General features: G+C 39.2%; 1 protein-coding gene across 2 annotated transcripts in view; it reads left to right on the top strand.

Moving 5' to 3' along the window:
• Nucleotides 1-25,036, top strand: part of gad1 (glutamate decarboxylase 1) — an 83,084-nt gene that overhangs the window by 44,632 nt on the left and 13,416 nt on the right. For both annotated transcript variants that reach the window (XM_062964597.1, XM_062964606.1), the window contains 6 exons: nucleotides 11,002-11,114; nucleotides 16,582-16,697; nucleotides 21,596-21,675; nucleotides 21,858-21,912; nucleotides 23,244-23,360; nucleotides 23,774-23,838. In XM_062964597.1, coding sequence (XP_062820667.1) covers nucleotides 11,002-11,114; nucleotides 16,582-16,697; nucleotides 21,596-21,675; nucleotides 21,858-21,912; nucleotides 23,244-23,360; nucleotides 23,774-23,838 — 546 coding nt within the window. The remainder of the gene's footprint in view (nucleotides 1-11,001; nucleotides 11,115-16,581; nucleotides 16,698-21,595; nucleotides 21,676-21,857; nucleotides 21,913-23,243; nucleotides 23,361-23,773; nucleotides 23,839-25,036) is intronic.

Here is a 25,036-nt window from a genome sequence, read left to right as displayed (position 1 = left end):
TTTTTCAACTTCGGCAGGCTAGACGGCTAGCCCCCTATCTGTCTAGAGACAACCTAGCTACGGTGATCCAGGCTACAGTCATCTCAAGACTGGACTACTGTAACACCCTTTACATTGGCCTTCCTGTGTCGGTGATCCGGAAGCTCAAATTGGTGCAAAATGCAGCTGCCCGGCTCCTTGCGGGAGTCCCGATGAAATGCCACATAATACCAATCTTACTGCAGCTGCACTGGTTATCAATTGAGCACGGGATTACTTTCAAAGTGATGGTACTTACCTTTAAAGCCTTACATGGTCTAGGGCCGATGTACCTGAGGGACCACATCACCCCTACAAACCCCAGAGATCCCTCCGTTCTGAGGACCAAGACGCAGTTTTAAGACCTTGCGTCTAACAACAACTAGACACATCAAGCATCAGTGCTGAGTCCAGGAGGACTCCCAAACTGTGAAACTGTGTCCTTAGGGGGAGTGTAACCAGCCTATACCCCAATTGGCCACACAACTGACCTGGAGGACCTCTGTCTTGTCTGGATTAAGCTTCAGTCTGTTAGCCCTCATCCAGCCCGGCACTGGTCCAGGATCCAGGGGGCTTCCTTGGAGTTTGGTGGAAAAGAGTAGTAGAGTTGTGTGTCATTCACGTAGAGATGGCACCGAACTAACTACAAAACTTCAAATGACCTCGCCCAGCGGTATCATGTAGATGTTAAAGAGCATAGGAGATAGAATAAAACCTTGTGGACCTCACAGGTCAAAGGCCAGGGGTCCAAGAAAGAATCTCCCAGCTTCACCAACTAGGTACGACATTCCAGGAAGGAGCAGAGCCATTGCAGAGCAACACCCCCAGTACCCATTCTGGAGAGCCGTCCCTGAAGGATACCATGGTCGATGGTATCAAAAGCCGCTGAGATGTCCAAGAGAACCAACAGGGACACACTTCCCCTGTTGAGCTCCTCGGAGGTCCAAGGCGACCAAAGCCACCTCCGTACTGTGACCAGACCAGAAACCAGACTGCGATGGATCCAGATAATTGGTCTCAATCAGGAATCCCTGGAGCGACCACCTGCTCCAGAACCTTGCCCAAAAAGGGGAGATTGGAGATTGGCTGGTAGTTGTTTAATACCGAAGGATCATGGGACACTTTTTTCAGGAGTGGTTTCACCACTGCCTGTTTCAAGGCAGATGGAAAATGTCCTTAGTCCAGTGAGGCATTTATAATAGATGATGCATGGATGTATGAGTTTTAAAACCAGAGTATCTTTTAAATAGATCACAACAAGAATGAAATACAAGAGGACCAAGAAAAAAATGACACATCAAATCAAATATTTATTACAGTCATAGACCAGCATAAGTGGGGTACAGTTTCATAAAAGCATGCACATAAATAAAATCTAAAAGGCTAAAAACAAAGGTACAGTAGAGTCTCACTTATCCAACACTCGCTTATCCAACGTTCTGGATTATCCAACGCATTTTTGTAGTCAATGTTTTCAATACATCATGATATTTTGGTGCTAAATTCGTAAATACAGTAATTACTACATAGCATTACTGTTTATTGAACTACTTTTTCTGTCAACTTTGTTATATAACATGATGTTTTGGTGCTTAATTTGTAAAATCATAACCTAATTTAATGTTTAATAGACTTTTACTTAATCTCTCCTTATTATCCAACATATTCGCTTATCCAACATTCTGCCGGCCCGTTTACGTTGGATAAGCGAGACTCTACTGTATGTTGAAGGCTAAAACACAAAACTCTTTAGAGAAGTGATTGGTTGAAAAAGGGATGTAGATGAGGGAGATTGATGGAGGGGCACAAATCTAGGGGACTGGGGTGAAAAGAAATGATTTACATTTCAGTTAGCTGATAGCTGGATTGTTAGCTGTTGGATCCAGTCATCAATTGGCAGATTTTAAGTGCTGCTACACAAAGCTTGGCAGCCTTGTAGGTTATAATTGGGTTGGTATCTGAGAGCAGCAGGTTGATGTAAAATTGTCCTGAAAGGCCTGGGTAATTATACAGCAAAGGCAGGATGAAGAGCACACACGCTCCGTTGTTTCTATTTGTTTCTATTTCACGACACATTCGTGTGTCAGCTGCAGTGTGAAAGTGTGTTGTGTGAATGCAATAAGAAACATCTGAGTATTTGTAATAAGGAATAAATAATATATTTTAAAGAATATCAATGAAAGATTTTAACGTATCCCCACACATTTCATGATTACAATTTATCTCTTGTCTGTATCTATATATATATAAATGAGTGATGGCATCACCGCGACCAACTAAACAACAAAACTACAGGCCCCCCAACCTCGAAATTTGACAACACAACCCATCATCCACGCCTCTAGGTTGATACAACAAAAAGAAAAGAAAAATAAAGTCCTAATTAGAGAGAGAGGAATAATTGTTTTTATCCAATTGCTGCCAGTTAGAAGGCTAAGCTCCGCCCACTTGGTCTCCTAGCAACCCACTCAGCCCAGGGGACAGGCAGACTTAGGCCTTGGCCTCTTCCACAGATTATCTAATTTGCACTGGATTATATGGCAGTGTAGACTCAAGGCCCTTCCACACAGCTATATTACCCATTTATAATCTTATCTGCTTTGAACTGGATTATCTTGATGCCACACTGCCAGATAATTCACTTCAGTGTGCATTTTATACAGCTGTGTAGAAGGGGCCTCATACCTCGCCACAGCAACGCGTGGCCGGGCACAGCTAGTCTCTTATAAGGGGCTGGTTTAATCTCTGGTAAAACTGAATTAATGTGCTGCAAAACGATGCATGTCTGAAAAGTGTGTCACCAACATGAAATTTTTGGAAAGCTTCTATTATATATAGGAAGCCCTTTTTATTGCTGGATATTAGAGTACATTGTGGGGGAAATTAAAACCAAGTTCAAGGTGATGGCTAATACTGGTCTGTGACAAAAACAGCCCCTATAAAAAAAGAATTCAACACACAAGTGCGAGACAGGCCTCAGGGCATTTTGAAATTGTGTATTGATTTGCATGGGCTGTAAAAAGTGTGACATGACAGGATTACAAATAGTTATCAGAAATCAGGAGGCAGGATTTCTATTTCAGAATGCTATCGAACACATGTGTGAGAGAAGGGGGAAGGGAGGGAGAGAGATGGCTGCATTTATAAATCTCCAGATGGAATAGGATGTGCATGGCTGGTGTGATAAGAGCAATGCACGCTGGAGTTTCACCTGCAAATCACAAAGGAATGATTCTGCCCCTTGCGGCTGCATTTACTGATAATGCACTGCTGAGCAGGAATGGTGATTAGCACTATGGAAGATCATATGTGCTTATGCCGTGAGCTTAGCAACAGAGATCCTCATATCTGACTTGTTAAAAACAACTGTAGTGAGAAAGTTTTCCAGTCATTATAATCACCAATTTATAACTAGGATATCATTTTGTCTTTGATTTTTCTGTGTAGCATTATTGTTCAAAGCTACACAGCAATCCTTTAAAAAAGCAATTAAAATTAGTTTTGCTCAGATATACTTTAGAAAACATATTCAGGACATGATGGAGATAAACCTGATCATGATTTCTGTGAGATGTGGGATTGGTGCTACCATAAACCCAAGAGAGAACCATAACTCAGGTGTCATAACATTTCAGGTTTCACAAAAAGGACAATACATTGGTACAGGTTGAGTATTCCTTATCCAGAATACTAGAAGGATGTTGAATTTTTGAATTCTTCAGATTTTTGGAATACAGTAGAGTCTCACTTATCCAACATAAACGGGCCGGCAGAATGTTGGATAAGCGAATATGTTGGATTATAAAGTGAGATTAAGAAAAAGCCTATTAAACATCAAAATAGGTTATGATTTTACAAATTAAACACCAAAACAGCATGTTATACAACAAATTTGACAGAAAAAGTAGTTCATTATGCATTAATGCTATGTTGTAATTACTGTATTTACGAATTTAGCACAAAAATATCATGATATATTGAAAACATTGACTACAAAAATGTGTTGGATAATCCAGAACGTTGGATAAGTGAGACTCTACTGTACTTGTATTTTCACATATGCACCTTATGAGATATTTTGGAGATAGGCCCAAGTCTAAACAAAATATTAATGTATGTTTCATATACACCTTACACATATAACCTATAGACAGTTTTCACAATATTTTTAAGAAGCTTGTGCATAAAACAAAGTTTGTGCACACTATAGCATCCAAAAGGACAAGTATTACCATCTCAGCCACACATTTGTTTTTGTTTTTTGAATTCTGGATAATAAATGCTCATGCTGTAGAAAGTTATTTTATTATTTTAGCTATTCTTCCCATGAGTGAGAAAAAGTCTTGTTAGATTTTTCTCCCTCTTGTGCTCAGATTACATAAACGTCTATGACAATGATGGGCAAGCTTTTGCGCTTGGTGTGTCAAAATTCACCAAAAAACCTAGCATGACTTGGGTGGTGTTTCACTTCGGGGGAAAAACCATAATTTCGCAATATGTATAGTTTAAATAACAAAAATATATAATTGTAATATATAACTGTATTTAATAAATCAAAAACTATTTACTACCATTATTTCCATGTACAACAATCTATGGTACCTCTTGCAGTTTCCACGCTGATTTCTTTCTATTCTAGTTTCAATGTAGTCATGAATAATGAATAATATAATAATAATATAATAGTAATAATATGATAATATATTACAATAATAATAGAATTATTTAATAATTATCTATACACACACACACACACACATATAAATGTAATGTGCATAATTCCCATGAACTAAACAACAAAACCACTGGACCAAATCACATCAAATTTGGCCACAAAAGACACATAGTCATCCAATCAATCTGTATGCGGCAGCGTGTCAGCAAAAATGGCTAGGTGTGTCAGTGCTGACACGCGTGTCATAGGTTGCCCATCACTGGTCTATGAGAACAATCTCCTTATATATGGCTGTAGGGAGATGTTGCATTTGCTAATTTAGCAGTGTCATCCTTGATAAGACAGATACATTTAGTCATTCCTCTTCTCACAGAAATTGGTGATAAATGCTTGGCCCTTGGTTGGATTCTTTAGAGGTTTAGAGTTTTGCACCATCCCTCTCAAACTCAGATATGTTCCTGTTATTCAGTAGGAATAAAATAAATCACAAATGATTGCAAACGTACCCTTCAGTATCCTGCCATTTTGTCTGCTTTAGCCTTTGCGTGACTTTTATTATTTCACTCCACTGTGCACATTGTCTCTGATTTTGCACCTGAATTGATACATACAAGGCAAAGATGCCTCTATCTTCCTTGAAGAGGACTTACATGCACAGAGGCATCTCTGGATTTGAACAATTTTCAACTTAGTGAAATGTTCTAGTAGTGCCTTTTAGAAATGCTGCCCCCTGAGCACAAACAATAGGAGTGTGCAAGAAATGTTGGTTAGCTTTGTGATTGCATTTGTTTCCATTGCTAAAAGACTTGTTCATTTTATGCTTCATCAAACTCACATTTATTTCATGTTTTATATTTCAGGGTTTTATTTTTGGTACTTACTTTGATATTCATTTTGGTGCCCAGCATTCTGTTTTTTGTCTCTTTGAGACTCCCTTCAATGGAACGGGGGTGGGGACTGGGGTTTTTTGGCTACATGGCCTCCATGCCTGCAATCACTTCCTCATGGTCAGACAAGGAGGCAGAGAGGAGGTGTTCCTTGGGCAGGGAGGGTATATAAGTGGGTTGGGCAGGGAGGGTATATAAGGGCCCTAAAGCAGACATTGCTGCTGATGGTGAATGCTGGGGCTGGCTGGGTTGCTGTTGCTGTGTCTTCACTTGGCTTGCCTTGGCTTGATTTTTTTCCTTTTTCCTTGCCTAGCTGTTTGCTTTGCTGGTGAGGGCACTGGTGGGGACTGGGGTTTTGGGTTTTGCCTGGCTGCTTGCCTTATTTTTTAAAAAAATCCTTTCCTTTGTGGGCTTCCCTTCTCCGTTTATCTCACTGGCTCTTTCTGTATTGCCTGCCTCTGTCTTGTTCCTCCCTCTCCTTTGGGCTACAATGAGGATAGTCTTCTAATTAGTCTTCGCCCCGGTGGCGAAGTGCATTAAAGCACTGAGCTGGAGACTGAAAGGTCCCAGGTTCAAACCCCGGGAGCGGCGGGAGCGGCCACTGTTAGCTCCAGCTCCTGCCAACCTAGCAGTTCAAAAACATGCCAATGTGAGTAGATCAATAGGTACCGCTCCGGCGGGAAGGTAACGGCGCTCCATGCAGTCATGCCAGCCACATGACCTTGGAGATGTCTATGGACAACGCCGACTCTTTGGCTTAGAAATGGAGATGAGCACCAACCGACAGAGTCGGTCACAAAAACCTTTACTTTTTACCTTCGAAATTCCTCAACAGATTGCAGTACTGGCATGCGGCAGGTACTGGCTTGTTCAGTAGACTCTCCTCTACAGTTCCATTTGGTGGGAAGCCTTAGCATTGAACAGTTGTGTTGTTAAAGTGCGAAGTGTGGAATCCTACGCAGACGGCCAATCAATGTGATTTAAGCAACGTGCAGTCATTGAATTCTTGACAGCAGAAGGTGTAACTCCAAAGAGATTCATTAGAGTATAAAAGCTGTTTATGGTGATTGTGTTGATGTGAGTACTGTGCGTTGTTGGGTGGGTAAGTTTAAAGATGTTGAGGTGGGAACGTCTGACTTGCATGACAAACAAAGAGTTGGGCGTCCTGTGACAGCAACCACCAAGTTTCACAAGCAAAAGGTTGACAGATTGATTCAGGACAATGGTTGTATCACTCAGAGAGAAATTTCAAGCATAATCGGCATTTCACAAGAACATGTGGGTCACATTATTGCTTTGCTTGGCTATCAGAAGATCTGTGCATGATGGATACTGTTGAGATGCTGGTTGCGGCTTGTTTGAACAGCTGGGCCAGTTCCATATTAGAATTGGCACAACTATTCACACACACACTGAAGTGTGGGGCTGCAGCATTTGCTGACATAAGGAAAATTGGGTTCGCTGTTTTTATCCTGTATTAGTGGATGGAAGTGCCTGGACATCACATGGATGCCCAGGAGTGATTTATGGTTCACTCTGGAGTATGTGGCCAAAGTATACAGGTCCTTTGCCAAGATTTAACTGAAAGAAGCTTTGAAAATCAGAATCCTAGATCCTATTTTAAAATCCTACATATAAGCCATATTTAGATGTCCCAATAAGCTGAAGTAGTGTGGAAACCCTGGTTTCCAGAGAAGAGTTAAATGACAGCGAACCAATAGCAGCTCCACACTGTGTGTGAACAGTTGTACCAACTCTTATATAGAACTGGCTTCTTGAGTCTAATGCCCTACACTTCAGTGTGTAAGTGTGTGAACAGGCTGCAGACTTGTGCAGAATTAGATTCTTGGCAGTTTAGGGTTGTATGTCACTCTGCTGTTTTAACCACTGTTTGTGGATGATGGAAACTTTAGCCCAAAATATCTGGAAGAGTGCCAGGTTAGTGAAGGGGAATCTAATTGGTGTATCTGTCAGAGTATTAGCAGCACAGCAGTAGTTGGATGGAGTCAGTGGAACGCAGAACCAAGTGACACCCAGAGACGTTGGTAAAACTATATACAAGTTTTACTGTAAGCAGTAATAATCAAGACAAACAGACTTGCAGACAAACACAGGAATCTCACTCTAGGCAAACAGAACTCAACTCAACTCAGAACAGAACTGAACTGATGCAATCAGTAATGCACAAACACTTGTGTCTGGACACTCCCCAGTTCCAGCCACACATCAAGGTCATCACAGCTTCTTAGTAATTAACTCTTTCCAGAGTATAGTACACTCTGGATGATGCAATCAGTATGCAATACAGGCAAGACACAAATTGCATTTAAACACTACCAATACACAAATCCCACATTAACAGTATCAATGCAGTGAGAAAAGGTTCAATTAGTTGCACTTCTCTTTGATTTTACTTTCAATGTATTTTCAGTGAGGTGTAAATAGCTTTCTACTGCAGCTTTAATTAAGGAGCAACTTTCTACCTGATTTCTATAGCAATTCTTCAACAGAACAACAGGGCCATGCATACATTGAAATTTCAGTACATGAAAATGTACAGGATCAATTAGATGATATGGAGTAGTTCTTACTGGCACTGAATGGATAGAGCAGTCGACTGTCTGCTTGTTATCTGTAATTGGTAATTAGAAAATCATCCTTTTTAATTACTCCTGACAGGTATTGATTGTATGCTATTGTATAATTGTTGCCCTTGGAAAGTCTCAGCAGGATATGGTCACATAAATCATTGGTTTGGGTGCATTTTTAATGCAAGTTCAATATTTCTAATTATCTTTGTGAGCAGCCTCTGAAGTTTGCTGTACCATTTTCATAGCTCTAGTTCTTGCAATAACTGTGTATTCAAATAGGAACATCATGCTTATGAGCTAGACTACCTTTGTAATCTAGTATTTTCTGACACTTACTATAGTATGGTTATGACTGGTGTAACAAGATATCTTTGAATCCTATGATCACTCTAAAGAAAAACTAAGCTAAATGCAATGGTATTAATGAAGAGCCACTGAAATCAATTGGGCTTAATGTAATTGTAACAAACATGTTCCATTATTTCAATGGATCTACTTTAAGCAGGACTGACATTGGATTTAATCCCAGTCTTTATAAGATTGTTAAGATGATGAATGGGAAATGAACTGTACACTCACTACAATATGCAAATGGTGATAAATTAGAAATGGCTGTAGCTCTGAGCTAGAGCATGGGTTTTATATATAGAAAGTGCCAGGTTTTTGGGACCAAATTTATTTTAATAATTTTATGCATTGTTTGTGTGCAATGAACCATCAGAAAGCAAAGGTGCCACTGTCTCAGCCATCCATTTGGACAATTTTACATTTTGGAGGATTTTGGAATTCCAAAAAAGGGATGCTCAACTTGTATCCTAGGCTGGTTTGCTTTCAAAAGTTAACATGTGCTGTGAGAAATTTTTGTAAGTCTGTGCCGTTCAAAATGGAGGAAAGTGAGTTAGATTGACAAATGAAGTTTATTTCAATACTAGCTTGGGCCCCAGCGGTGCCCGGGTTATTAGAACAGTGGTTCTCAACCTGTGGGTCCCTTTCAAGGTGTTTTGGCCGATGTCTCCCAGAAATCCCAGCCAGTTTACCAGCTGTTAGGATTTCTGGGAGTTGAAGGTAAAAACATCTGAGGATGTAAAACCGCTGTACTAGAAGAAGGCCTTGTTTGTTTTGGGATGCTAGGTCATATCACTGAAGTTTGGTCCAGATCTGTCATTGGCTGGGTTCCGTGCTGTCTGGATAAGGGTGAACTACAACTCCCAGAGCAAAGGCCAATCACCCCCAGACCAGGCGTGTATGCAGTTAGCCATGTTGGGTCTGTGTGCCAAGCTTGGTTGAGATCTGATGTCAGCTGGGTTCAGTGCTCTCTGGATGCAGGTGAACTATAACTCCCAAAATCAAGGTCCATTCCAACTACCCCCTGTAGTATGTTCATGGGCTTCTCTGTGCCAAGTTTGGTCCCAATCCATTGTCGGTGGAGGTCACAGTACCAGTGAAAGTACTGCAAGTCCCATGGCAAGTTGTTGGATTTTTGGTTGTGTGTATATGAAATGTAAATCAAGTGTTTCCGCTGTTTTGCAAGTGTGTGTTTCAGCAATGAAACAGTTAACAGCAGGCCAGTTTGACTGACAGCCTGCTGTGACCTATGAGACATGATTTCCGGCCTTGGAGATCGGAACTTTCTTCGGACTAAGGAATGTGTTTTCTTAACTCTTGTTGTACTGTGAGAGAAGTGCCGAGCCGAGAGGCAAAGGGAAGAATGCCGGCTTCTAGCGATGGACTTTGCTGTTTGTAAAAATCTTTGTAAATATCAAATAAGTGTTTGAACTTCAGACTGCAGATGTCTTTGAGTCTGACATTGGAGAGGAATTGGTGAGGGCAGAAGTTCACCAATTCATCAGGGTGCTGGTCCAGAGCTGTTGATCGATGGCTTTGAAGAAACCCACTAACACACACCCTGACCCCTGGCTCTGATCTTGACACAAGTGTGGTCCAGATGCATTGTTGGTTGGTTGAATGTACTCTCTGGATGTAGGTCAAGTACAGCTCTTGTAATTCATGGTGTGAATTCTCCCCTAACCTCTTGTTCAGTTGCTGATCAATTCCTCTGTTCACTGTGTGCCAGGAAATGGTATGAAAGGATTAAGGTAGAGGCGGTGGGAGGGGTCATGCAAATGAAGGAGCCCTGGGATGTCCATTTTGGAGGAAAAACAGAACATCTAGGATGAAATGGGCCCTGCATGAAAGCCTTCACTTGGGTGGGGGGCAGAATGGTGTTTGTGGAGGACACGGGCAGGGGTTTGGCTGCAGGTTCATGGCACTCATTCTAACCTGCAAAGTCAGGTGATGGAATGACTTGGTGGCTCCACAGCACTGGAAACTATAGCCTGTTTGTGGAGGCCGGAAGCTGTCTGTGTGAGCGGACACCCATGCCACATACACACATACATATTTTTCACTTTTATTATGGAGATAGATAGATAGATAGATAGATAGATAGATAGATAGATAGATAGATAGATATAGATTAACCTAGATGTGCCTGTTGGGTAGGACTGAAAGATTGACCATACAGTATTCTCCTGGGTTGGACATGAAGCTAGGATGAGCAATAAAATTGAGCAGGAAGACAAACAAACAATAATTTGGCTAAAGGAACTACCAAGCCCAGCAATACTTTCAGTCCATCCTCCTCACAGCACAGGTCGAGATAGATAAAATTTATTCTAAACAGCAGTATTTTATAGAACTTCAGACATACACAAACACAAAGTACACTAGAACAGTATGTAATACATACATGGTAATCCTTATTTGAGATCTGTGTGACTAGTACAGAATCAAAAGAAACTTCTTAAAGTGTAACCATTTGTTTTTCCAGGTTTACGTATGAAATTGCACCTGTTTTTGTCCTCATGGAGCAGATAACACTTCGAAAAATGAGGGAAATTATTGGATGGACAGATAAAGATGGAGATGGAATCTTCTCACCTGGTAAGTTCCGTTCCTAATGCCAGTCCTAAATTCCAGATACCTACAATGAACACGTATATGGACTATACTAGACCTGTACATATCTTTATTTTAAATTTTAAAAAAGGGGGGGATTACTAGATATTGACTATCTGTTTTGAAAAATGGCCTGTACATACTTTAGCAAACTGGCTAATTGTGTTTAGACACACAATTTTAGTTCAGTTAAAAAAGGTAAAGTTTCCCCTGACGTTAAGTCCAGTCATGTCTGACTCTGGGGGTTGGTGCTCATCTCCATTTCTAAGCCAAAGAGCCGGCGTTGTCCATAGACATCTCCAGGTCATGTGACCGGCATGATTGCATGGAGCGCCGTTACCTTCCTGCCGGAGCAGTACCTATTGATCTACTCACATTTGCATGTTTTCGAACTGCTAGGTTGGCAGGAGCTGGGGCTAACAGCAGGCGCTCATTCCACTTAGTTCAGTTAGCTAACCTATAACCAAACAGCAAGAAATGAACTAGCCAAAATAGCTTTTATTGACAAGCTCACATTTGGAAAACAGTATTTCAGAGACACATTCATAGATATTAATACATGAAACATAGTAGTATTTCTTCAGCAAACTAAAACCTATGAACTCAATAAAAGTGATTTTGATCACAGAAATAATGAAGTCTTGCACTCAGTTATTTGAGTGATAATGATTAAGACCTTGACTTGCTCATTGACAAGAAACAGGTGCTGGAAAGATAAATTATACCGTTTTATACAAGATTTTTAAAGCTCAGTATGAAGCAATTAAAGTCTGCTGAGGAAAAAAAGAGGGATACATCAGGGAGATAAAGAGAGAGAAAATAGGGGTGCATCTGCAGTGTAGAATTGATGCAATTTGACATTACTTTAATTGCCATGGCTCCGTGCTGTGGAATCCTAGGAACTGTAGTCTTTGGCCGCCTTTGCCCTACAGCTCTGGTCCCATAATTCTATAGCATTGAGCCATGGCAGTTAAAATGGCATCAAAGTGTATTAACTCTATAGTGTAGTGTAGATGCACCTTAAGGCATGTTAAAAGCTGCTAAAAAGTAGGACAGTGGAAGATTAATCAGTACTGTCCCTGCCAAATCAGGACAGTTGGAAGGTATGCAGTTTTGCCCGTAAGATTAAGTCAGAACTTAGGCATATTGTCTCTCAGTCTCACTCATAAGTCTGTAAGATGTGTCTCAGACCCCATGTGGTCTCCATTCTTCCCCTTTCTGCACCTTCCAAAGGGCCACATGATTTTTCATTGTTTCCAATAATTTTCACAAGAAAAAAGAAAAAAAAACTTCCCTAAAATGGCCCCAAATGCTCCCAAAATGGCACAAGATATGGAGTTTTGCTTTTATATATCTTACTTTCCACCCCACAACTACTGTAAAAAATAAAACAAAATGAAAACCCTCTAATAAGTAAAAAAAAAAGCCCTTCTAGTCACTTATAGGTTTTCAGTTGAAAACGTGATAGTGAGGCTCAATGCAGGCCCTGGCTGCAGTTGTCCCCCTCCCCAGGGTATGTGTGTGAAGCCATTAGAAGGACTGCTTTTCTGGTTAATCTCTTAATGAAGCATTAATAACTTTAATAATAACTTTATTTTTGTACCCCGCCTCCATCACCCCGAAGGGACTCGGGCGGTTTACATGGGGATGAGCCCAAGCAGCATAATTAAAATATAAAATATTTTACATACCGTGTTTCCCCAAAAATAAGACAGTATCTTATATTAATTTTTGTTCCCAAAGATGCCCTAGGTCTTATTTTCAGGGGATGTCTTATTTTTCCATGAAGAAGAATTCACATTTATTGTTGAACAAAAAATGAACATTATATACTGTAAAGTAGTTGTCATCACAAACCAGCATAACCAGACAAACTGAATCCTATCAAGAATTTCTTGTTACTACCAATATTTCCATGTACAACATTCTATAGTATGTACATTTACCGATCTTGCAAGCTCTGGTGTTCTGTTCAGCGGGCATGCTTCCAAACAAAAACTTTGCTAGGTTTTACTTTTGGAGGAGGCCTTATATTTAGCAATTCAGCAAAACCTTTACTAGGTCTTATTTTCTGGGGATGTCTTATTTTAGGGGAAACAGGGTACATAGTACATATTAAGTGCATAAACAATAACTGAAAAACAGAAAAACAGGAACATTATAACAAAAATAAATCAACCATCAAATCAACAATTAAAGTTGAAATAACTGTGAGTTGCCTTGCTTCAAACATGTTCTTTGACTGCTGCTGCCCTCTGAAGTATGGCAAATAGCTAGCAGAGTCAGGTCCAAATGATAATGTCCAAATAATGGGACTCTTTCCCCTGGAATGCAAATACCTTCATTATTATTAAACTTTGGGTGCCATGTAAAATCTGTCCTATTCTCTTTCGGTTTTTCTCACTTTAAGTCTCTAAGATTCTTCTCATTATGTCAGTGATTCCTCATGTTTTATTTTAATGTCTAGTGGTCAAGTTTATTGCTACTTTTATTGATTTATATTCCATTGTCTGTTATTTTAGTTTGGCGGCATAATCAGAGGCCTTGATAATAATTGTGTATGTATGCATTTAAAATGTATAAATTAATGTTTCACACTGGCTGAATGTGAAGCCACTAGGCTCGGAAAACAAAAAGGGAGTTACACGATAGGGTTGAGCAAAGCATGGCTTTGGGGCAGCTCCTGACCAATACTGTTTATGCTGCTCTCAATCTCTCTGGACTCGTTTTTTTAAATCCCCATTTGCCTTTCTTGGAAGCCTGCTGTTGTTTTGTTGTTATTATTGTATGCTTTCAAATCCAGCCTAAGCTATGGCAGCCCTTTCCTAGTTTTTAACAAGGTTAATGTATGTGATTGCCTTTGAGGCTGAGAAAGTACGATTTGTCCAAGGGCACCCTGTGAGTTTCTGGGACTTAGGACAGATTCCAACTCTGGTTTACCAGAGACCCAGTTCTACACTCAAACTACTATAACACACTGGCTGCCTGCAAAAAAGTAATCCATCTTTTAAATTGGTTCCATAATTACTACACACTGTTTAATACACACACACACCTATTTTTCAGAAGCATAAGTGGATTTCTGGTCATTTCTGGAGCTTTTCCTACCAATTTTGCAGTAATTTTTGGCAGTCCGTGTAGTGCTTGGAAGGTTCCAGGAGTGGAAAATGGGCTTTTGGGTGTGTCACAGATGACCATTTTTATTCTTCAGGAAAGAAGACTCTCTGTTGTGCCCCCCAATAATAGAGTTGGTCAATGAAAAACAATTCTAGATAAGAAATTCTCTGGATCTACATATCTTGGAATAATATGCAAAGCTCTACTGTAATTCCATAATTACCGTATATACGCGAGTATAAGCCGACCCGAATATAAGCCGAGGCACCTAATTTTACCACAAAAAACTGGGAAAACTTATTGACTCGAGTATAAGCCAAGGGTGGGAAATGCAGCAGCTACTGGCAAATTTCAAAAATAAAATTAGATACCAATAAAATTACATTAATTGAGGCATCAGTGGGTTAAATGTTTTGAATATTTACTGTATTTCAAAGAAAAACAGTAAACTAACTCTATAAGTGGAAAAGCAACAATAACTTTATCATCATCATCATCATCATCATCATCATCAACAACAACAACAGCTTCATTTATACCCTGCCCTATCTATCTCCCCCTGGGGACTCAGGCCAGCTTCCAACATAGTAACAGGCAAACATATAATGCCTACATAAACAATGCAGAGCTAGATATAGATCTCTCATTATATATATACTAATTTCACATGTGTATTTCCCCCTGAAACCTTTGCAAATCCTCTCTCTATGTGCATTTTCCTCCTGCAATATTTGCAAGCCCTATTTATCAATATTTATATCCATCTAGACATCTGTGTGTGTGTGTGTGCGCGCACGCACGCACATTTTCCCTTCTCACTTGCAAACATGTGAGGGTAAAATTCATATACAAAATTAGTGTATACATATAGGAACAGATATACAGGTACATGGAAATCTCTAGATATCTATATATTTATATAGGATTTGCAAAGACCTGTAAACATATGAGGGGAAAATTCATATATTAATGTATTTGTAGGGGGAACATCTATATAAATATTTACAAGCTGTGGGACATGCATTTGCCCAAGGAAGAAATGCAAGCAAAGCCCCCCTAAAAACAACTTTGTCCTCTTTTCTCCTGCCCTTCCCCACCTCTTTTCTTTCTCTCTTTTTCAAACTCTAAAAGTAGCCAGAAAAGGCTTTTAAAAACTTCTCTCCCCCTCCCAAAAAAACCCACCTCATTTTTGTTTCCTTAGGAATAAAAAGAAATATTCCTTAGGAATAAAAAGAAATTGTTTTTGCAATAATAGTAGTAGTAGTAGTAGTAGTAGTAATAATAGTAATGAATCGTGCACATTTGCAAGAATATCCTTTTTTCTGCCCCTTTTACCCATGCAATCTGGCTTGCAAGGGTTTCTCTCACACTCTCCTTTCGCTTTTGAAAACATTCGCTTCTTGTCTCTGCCTCTCTCTCAAAAAAAAATAAGATAACCAGCCTGGGAGGAGAAGCAAAGGAGGGAGGTTTTGGAAAAGAAAACATACTGTGGCCTCCAGGCTCTGCTGCTGGCTTGACCTTGACCCGAATATAAGCTGGGGGAGGCTTTTTCAGCTTATAAATAAGGGCTGAAAAATTCGGCTTATCTTCGAGTATATACGGTAATATCTTAAATGAGTATTTTGTTTCTAAGTTGCCTACCAAGGAATGTGTGCATGAGTCCCCAGGGCTGCTCAGGGCAAAGAATTATGAGCTGTATTCTGAGGTGCTGTGAGGCTAATGGACAAGGTTGTCTGCCCTTTCTGTTGCCTTGTATGATCCTGAGAGTTCTCTCTCAGATACAATACAGTACAATCCTTATTTTTGGGTTCGATATCAACAGTTTCACTTACCCGTGTTCCAAAAATTACCCGTGTTCCCCTGGAAGTGTTTTGTTGGCCTTCCAGTGCTATAGTTCCAGCCCATATATAGTCAAAATATCCAGATCACTGTTATCCACAGTTTCAGGTATTCATGGGGTTTTTGGAATGCATCCCCTACTGATACGGAGTTTGTTCTGTACACAAAAGAAGCCCTTTCTTGAGTTGCAAAGAAAAGTTGGTTGTGGTAAACAAGCTGTCTTGATAACTTCTGAAAAGCCTTATTTGTCAAAACACAGTTTGATAATCACTTTATAGTATTTAATGTACTTTCTCTGTTAGAAAAGGCAATAGGTCCTTTGAGAAACCAGAATTCATAAGCCTATCATTAAACATGTTAGACCGTGCATCAGTTATTAATTCTTTCATGTCCAATTGAATGGCATGCAAGTGATGCTTTTGTACTTTGGCTCATAACATCAGGCTTTCCCCCACTTTCTTTTCTAATACTTTATTATAATGTACTCTTGTTACAGGTGGTGCTATATCCAATATGTATAGCATCATGGCTGCCCGCTACAAATATTACCCAGAAGTCAAAACTAAAGGCATGGCTGCAGTGCCTAAACTGGTCCTCTTTACCTCAGAACATGTGAGCTTAATCAGCTTAATTATGATTAACTATAATTGCTATAATTACTGGGGGAGGGCAAAGGAAAATGTTTTTCCATCACCATTAGCCCAGTTCTGGAGAGACCTGACTATCTGGTGTTACAGTGTTCCCTCACTACTTCGTGGTTCACTTTTCACAGATTCGCTGTTTTTCAATAAACTCTAAAAGACTATTATAAATCATAAAAATTACAATTTACAGCCTAAGGAAGGGAGGAAGGAGAAGTCAAAGGGAGAGAAAAGGAGCCCAAGAGGCAGTGGGAGGAGAGGGAGGTGATTTATCAACACACGATTGGTTGATAAAGACTTAAAATAGTATATAACTACTAAAATAATATATAAATATTAAAATAAATATAGTGTCCCTACTTCGCGGATTTTCACTTATTGCAGGTGGTCCTGGAACCTAACCCCAGCGATAAGTGAGGGAACACTGTATTTTCCACACCAAATGTGGGCTTTTGGGAGGCTAAACTGACCCAGAAAAATCTCTTATCGGCTAGTGATTTCTGGCAGATCTCTGTCTTTTAACATGGCTAGCAGAACATTAGATCAGCATGCAGCATCCTGCAACACCTTTCCTGTTTATAGAGGGGTACTGTGGATTGGAGCAAAGAGCAAAGGAAGCTCATTCAGGAATGCTGTTTCCACCATTAGCATCTTTGGGGGGAACGGCTGTCAAGACCAATCACAGTATGAAAGCTGCTTTACATGTCTCACTGTGACAAGTGACTCATTGGGACAAACTCTTTGTGTGCAGTAGCTTGCTATTCAAGTGGGAGATGTTCTTCAGCCAGGTGCCATTTCGGACTACAGCAGAGTGGAATGAAAAGGGAAGACAAGATCCCCAGTAGAATTAGAGCAGGGGTCCCCAAACTTTTTATGCAGAGGGCCAGTCCACAATCCTTCAAACTGTTGAGGGGCCAAATTATCATTTGAAAAAAAAATACAAACAAATTCCGCTGTACACTACACATGTCTTATTTGTAGTGCAAAAACAACAACAAGAACAATGAAATAACAATGAAAGAGCAATACAATATTTAAAAATAAAAACAATTTTAACCAACATACATTTATCAGGATTTCAATGGGAAGTGTGGGTCTGCTTATGGCCAATGAGCTAGTCAAGTTAATTAGGATTGTTGTTGTGTGCCTTCAAGTCATTTCAGACTTTGGGCGAGCCTAAGTCTAAAATGTATTTATTTATTTACTATATTGATTTACTACATTTGTATCCCACCCTTCTCACCCCAAAGGGGACTCAGAGTGGCTTACAAATTATATGTACATACAATATGTTATATTATTAGCATAGCACACTATTAGCATTATATATTACTATATTGAACTATACCACTATACTGTAATATTATTAGTAATATATAATATATAATTAATACTATTATATGGTATTATTATTATTAGTGTTATATTGTATTACATTATAATATTATTATCAATATTATATGTATATACAATATATTATATTATAAAACTGAGGGCGGGGGCCAGGTAAATGACCTTGGAGGGCCGCATCCGGCCCCCGGGCCTTAGTTTGGGGACCCCTGAATTAGAGGATATGTTCAAAATTAAATAGCAAACAGGGCAAGTAAGAACATTGTATGTGCTTTCAGTTTCTAGAGTTTGGAAAAATTGCTTTTTGAACTCTAGTTCTCAGAATGTTCCATGTATGAACCTATCTCAGGCTAGCAACTCAACACTCTCAAGATACTTTGGGCTACAAATCCTGTCATGGCCTCCAGCATGGCTAATGGTGAAGCATGAGTTATAATCCCAAATATATGCATGACACCTGGTTGATAAGAGCCGACCTATGTATGTGGAGTCTTTGTGTGTTGGTTGTCCTAACACAGATGTTCACACTAATGTGGGAACAGAGCCAGAAGTCTGGTCATGCAGTCCCTTCATCTAGTAATATGCATGAAAGATTCACGTGACATCCAATGACATGATGTGCCATCTGAAACATAGATGGGGCAGTGTCCTCTTCTGACTTCTAATGATCGTGCTTTAGACTTCGGCACCCAGAAATCCCAGCCAGCTTACCAGCTGTTAGGAAGTCCAAAACATCTGGAGGTGCAGAGTTTGAGAAACACTGTCTTAGCCAGTCCAAACGCAAAGTACATGTAGATTGTCCTTTGTGATGAATTATACATGTATAGCAGCTTGCTATGTGGTTCAGCCAACAACACCATTCACCTGCGAGCCAGATTTCTGGTAGCCATGATGCAGTGGAAGCTGTGAGGCAAATGGTAGAAGCATTGAGTGAATTCGCCATATGGAGATACCTGCAATGGCTGATCCTCAGGTGGGCAAGTTGACATTGTGTGGACTACCATATATTATTGGACTGCAGCTCTCAGAAGCAATGCCTTTCATAACAAATGGTAATGGCACTGCAGTCAAACAACATCAGGAGGTTTACACAATACAGTAGAGTCTCACTTATCCAACATTCGCTTATCCAACGTTCTGGATTATCCAACGTATTTTTATAGTCAATGTTTTCAATACATCGTGATATTTTGGTGCTAAATTCGTAAATACAGTAATTACTACCGTGTTTCCCCGAAAATAAGACAGTGTCTTATATTAATTTTTGCTCCCAAAGATGTGCTAGGTCTTATTTTCAGGGGATGTCTTATTTTTCCATGAAGAAGAATTCACTTTTATTGTTGAACAAAAAAATGGACATTTATTATATACTGTACAGTAGATATCATCACAAAGCATCATAACCAGACAAACTGTGAATCCTATCAAGAATTTCTTGTTACTACCATTATTTTCATGTACAGCAATCTATGGTACGTACATTTACCAATCCTGCCTGCTCTGGTGTTCTGTTTGGCGGGCATAATTCCAAACAAAAACTTTGCTAGGTCTTACTTTCAGGGGAGGCCTTATATTTAGCAATTCAGCAAAATCGCTACTAAGTCTTATTTTCTGGGGAGTCTTATTTTTGGGGAAACAGGGTACGTAGCATTACTGCGTATTGAACTACTTTTTCTGTCAAATTTGTTGTATAACATGATGTTTTGGTGCTTATTTTGTAAAATCATAACCTAATTTGATGTTTAATAGGATTCTCCTTAATCTTGCCTTATTATCCAACATATTCGCTTATCCAATGTTCTGCTGGCCCGTTATGTTGGATAAGTGAGACTCTATTGTAATTTCTGTCCCAGGCTTAGAGCAAATTCACTTGGTCTGCATAATTCAAAACAACAAATCAGATTTGCAGTGATGTAAGGAAAATTATCCAGTCTTTGTGGCATCCACACTGTCATTTTTGTGGAGTAAATAAACACATCTTACTAAGTTGGGTCTCAGATAGGCATGGCTCTCTTTACCAAACCTTTATTTATTTATTTATTTATTTATTTATTTATTTATTTATTTACAGCATTTATATTCCGCCCTTCTCACCCCGAAGGGGACTCAGGGCGGATCACATTACACATATAGGCAAACATTCAATGCCTTTTAACATAGAACAAAGACAAGACAAACATAGGCTCCGAGCGGGCCTCGAACTCATGACCTCCTGGTCAGAGTGATTCATTGCAGCTGGTTACAGCTGGCTTGCTCTCCCGCCTGCGCCACAGCTCGGGCCCAATTATCCTTGCCGTCTACTATCCTCTCTTTAAAAATAATGAAAGAAAAAACCCTATATTCCTTCAATTGTCAGACACACTTTTTTCCTATACTAACATCTCTAAAAATTGGTGCATCTTAGAATCACAGGTGTATCGTATGTATTTTTTGTGGTTGGAGATGGTACTGAAATGAGGGTGTGTCTTACAATCAATGGCATCTTAAAATGTAAATCCGGTGATACAACGAGGAAACAATGCCACTATTGTGGAAGCAGTCTGAAATCACAGTCCAAAAATGTTTGAGGGTTCTTTTTTGTTATTGTTATTGTTCCTGAGATCTTTTGAGCTTCCAGATTGTGATATGTCTATAGTCTTTCTTATATCAATAGGTTATTTCTGTACACTGCTTTTGGCTATACTCTAGTGTCACTTTCACCACCATATTCAATTAACTGCACATAAACAGTTGGTTAATGTGTGGACTGGAAACATGTGTTACATAATTTTTTTTAAATGTTCTCACATAAAGGGTTTTTAAATATTTTTGGTATTAAGAGCCTTTACTGTGTGTGCTACACTAGCACTTAACCAGGAAGTTCATTCCCTCTTGACAGCTATTGGTACAGTAGAGTCTCACTTATCCAACATATACGGGCCAGCAGAATGTTGGATAAGCGAGTATGTTGGATAATAAGGAGAGATTAAGAAAAAGCCTATTAAACATCAAAATAGGTTATGATTTTACAAATTAAGCACCAAAACATCATGTTATACAACAAATTTGACAGATAAAGTAGTTCAATAGGCAGTAATGCTACATAGTAATTACTGTATTTACGAATTTAGCACCAAAATATCACGATTTATTGAAAACATTGACTACAAAAATGCGTTGGATAATCCAGAATGTTGGATAAGCGAATGTTGGATAAGTGAGACTCTACTGTACGTACCACACAATTATATAGGAAATAACACTTTCAAACCAAGAACAGAAAATGTTTCACATTTTGTTACATAGTGTTATGTGATTCCTTTCAATAGGCAGTAATGCTATGTAGTAATTACTGTATTTACAAATTTAGCACCAAAATATCACGATGTATTGAAAACATTGACTACAAAAATGTGTTGGATAATCCAGAACGTTGGATAAGTGAGACTCTACTGTACTACATAGCTAAATGAATTACATATTTGCCATTTACTTGTTGTTGAACAAATCTTTAGTATGTTTTGGTTACTGTTGTTGCAGAGTCATTACTCAATAAAAAAAGCTGGAGCTGCACTTGGTTTTGGAACTGAAAATGTGATTTTGATAAAGTGTAATGAAAGGTAAGATATTACACTTGTACTCACATAATTAATTTGATTTCTCGTGTTTAGATGTAGAACAAGATATTAATGTTTTACTGACAAGAGTAGTTAACTGAAATGGTGACAGATGTTCAATTGTGTTCAGTCTTATTAATTTATTTTTAAACAGCTTTGAGTTTTCCATTTCACTTTGATTGCAGAGGCAAAATAATACCAGCTGATTTGGAAGCCAAGATTCTGGATGCTAAACAAAAGGTAACCTTGTTTTTTAATTGCTATTTTTGTTGTTTAGATAAATATCAATACAATTTATTGCTTTCAGTTAAATTTAGAGAACTTATTATTGGGCCTCTGGTGGTGGTGCAGTGTGTTAAAGCGCTGAGCTGCTGAACTTGCAGACCGAAAGGTCCCAGGTTCAAATCCCGGGAGCGGAATGAGCACCCGCTGTTAGCCCCAGCTCCTGCCAACCTAGCAATTCGAAAACATGCAAATGTGAGTAGATAAATAGGTACCGCTCTGGCGGGAAGGTAAGGGCGCTTCATGCAGTCATGCCGGCCACATGACCTTGGAGGTGTCTACGGACAACGCCGGCTCTTCGGCTTAGAAATGAAGATGAGCACCAACCCCCAGAATCAGTCACGGCTGGACTTAACGTCAGGGGAAAACCTTTACCTTTACCTATGAATATTTAAGGTACTTACTATATGTTGTTTTAGTTGTCCCTGATTAACTGATGATCTTCATGAGAATGCTCACTCCCTGAAACCAGTATACTAAGCCACATGCTTGTCTGGATTTTACAAACAGTCTTACTTTTTAGCTTTGTCTCTTAATTTGTACATAGCCTAGCATTTTAGGTTGATTCAGTTAATTATTTTCACTTCATGAATAATTGTCTCTTTTTGAAAGCCACGTTGAGGCCACATCGAACTTCCCCCATCCCCTCTCCCAAGAAACAAAACACACATAAGAATTGTTATAATTTGCCTTCAAGTCAACACTGACAGACTCATGACAACCCAACCATAGGGTTGTCATGATTAATCATTCATTATTCAGAGGGGGTTTGCCATTACCTTCCTTTGAGGCTGAGACAATGTGATTTTCCCAAAGGCACCCAGTGAGTTTTTATGGCTGAGTGAGGATTTGAACCCTAATCCTCAGAGTCCTAGTCCAACACTCAAACCACTACATCATGCTGGCTTTACACTCACCGGCTTTCTACACATAGTGAATCCCATTCTCCCAACAACTCTCTGCATGGATTTCCCTCTAAGGTATCTGCAGAAATACATTTTGTGATGATATCTCCCTCTATATGTTACCATTTGTTTTCTGTTTTTAGGTATATGCCCACAGAACTAAACTTTTGGAATGATTCTGAATGAATGATACTATTTATTAGACATTGTTATATTATCACTTTCCATGTACCTGAGAGAAACTAATGAAAGAAAAATGTAACCATTATGAAATGCATAACAGAAACTAACTAAAATTGACATCCATTGTACTTTAAATTGGTTCAAATATTATTTTAGACATTTGTATATTTTATCATTCCCATCCTTGGTTTCATCTTGTAGGGATATGCTCCTCTTTATGTGAATGCAACTGCAGGCACAACTGTTTATGGGGCCTTTGATCCAATTCATGAGATAGCAGACATCTGTGAAAAATACAACCTTTGGCTCCATGTTGATGTAAGTAACCAAGACGGCAAATTCTGTTTTCACTTACCTTGAAATGTGCTCCAGTGAATTTAGAGATACTACCTTTGGAATAGCCATGAAGACAAATGGGGCTTATTTGTGAGTAAAAGACATGAAGTTGTGGATTTAATACTTTTATTATTATGAAGTGGAAAAATAGGCTTTGAGTGGCTCTGTTCATTTTTTATTGTGTCAGGATCTAAGAAAAAGTCTCCTACCTTTTAATTTCAGCAAAAGTGAATTAACCAGGATGCATGCACCTATTTGTGTTTATCAGATATTCAGTGCTCAAAACATTTAAAAGATTGATACCATAAGAAACTGGGAAATATAAATATTGGAAGGCTACCGAGATTTTGTTTGTGGGGTTTTTTTTTGCATTATCTTTTGCTTTTTCCTTTCAGGCTGCCTGGGGAGGTGGATTACTAATGTCCCGTAAGCATCGCCATAAACTGAATGGGATAGAAAGGTATTGACCCCTTTTTATTTGCATTTTAATTCATTTATGTAACTCTTTCCATGCATGTGTGACATGTGTGGCTGGGGAATCTTAAACAGTGTGTGTGTGTGTGTGTATAAATTTAATGTGAGCTTTTCCCATAGAGTAAACAACAAAGCCACTGAACTGAATCACACCAAATTTGGCCACAAAAGGCATAGTCGTCTAATCTGTCTTTCAATCAAATAAACCTAGAAATATAAAGTCCAAATTAAAAAAAACCCACCAAAAACACAAAGCTGGGGGGGGGGAGGATGATGAGGAAGAGCCGTTCTCCCTCTGGCTGCTAGTCAAAAGGTTAGGCTCCACCCCCTTTCAGCTCCACCCACTTCATGTCATAGAAACCCCCTCAGCCACAATGGCACCCAGGGGACAGGCAGGGTTCACTTAGGCCTCTTCCACACTGCCTATAAAATACAGATTATCTGATTTAAACTGGATTATATGGCAGTGTAGACTCAAGGCCCTTCCACACAGCTATATTACCCAGAATGCCAAGGCAGATAATCCACAGCAAATGCTTTGAACTGGATCATCTTGAGTTCACACTACCATATAATCCAGTTCAGTGTGGATTTTATACAGCCGTGTAGAAGGGGCCTCATATAATACAGTTCAAAGTAGAAAATATAAGATTATAAATATAATATATAAAAATTATGGTGGTATAATAAAACAGAACAATATAATCTGTAAAATCAGGACAGTAAATAAAGAACAACACTCTGAAAACAGGGGAATTCCAGACAGGAAACAATCAGGGCCAGCTAAAACCTCCCAACAAAGGATTCCCCCAGGGAGGAAGCTGAGGATGGAGAGAAGTAGTGGGTATTATCACAGTCATTATTATTACTATTATCATCAATATTATTATTACTGTTCATGAAAATGAACACAATCTGGCTTCAAGTATTAAAAATCAGAAATATTGTATATACACAAGCTTTAAGAAATAACATATACTAAAAAGGTAAAGGTTTCCCCTGACGTTAAGTCCAATCATGTCTGACTCTGGGGGTTGGTGCTCATCTCCATTTCTAAGCCGAAGAGCCGGCGTTGTCCGTAGACACCTCCAAGGTCATGTGGCTGGCATGACTGCATGGAGCGCCGTTACCTTCCCCCTGGAGCGGTACCTATTGATCTACTCACATTGGCATGTTTTTGAACT

This window comes from Anolis carolinensis, chromosome 1 (genome assembly GCF_035594765.1).
Source record: "Anolis carolinensis isolate JA03-04 chromosome 1, rAnoCar3.1.pri, whole genome shotgun sequence".
Classification (NCBI taxonomy): Eukaryota; Metazoa; Chordata; class Lepidosauria; order Squamata; family Dactyloidae; genus Anolis; species Anolis carolinensis.
This window is presented reverse-complemented; position numbering and strand designations above follow the sequence as displayed.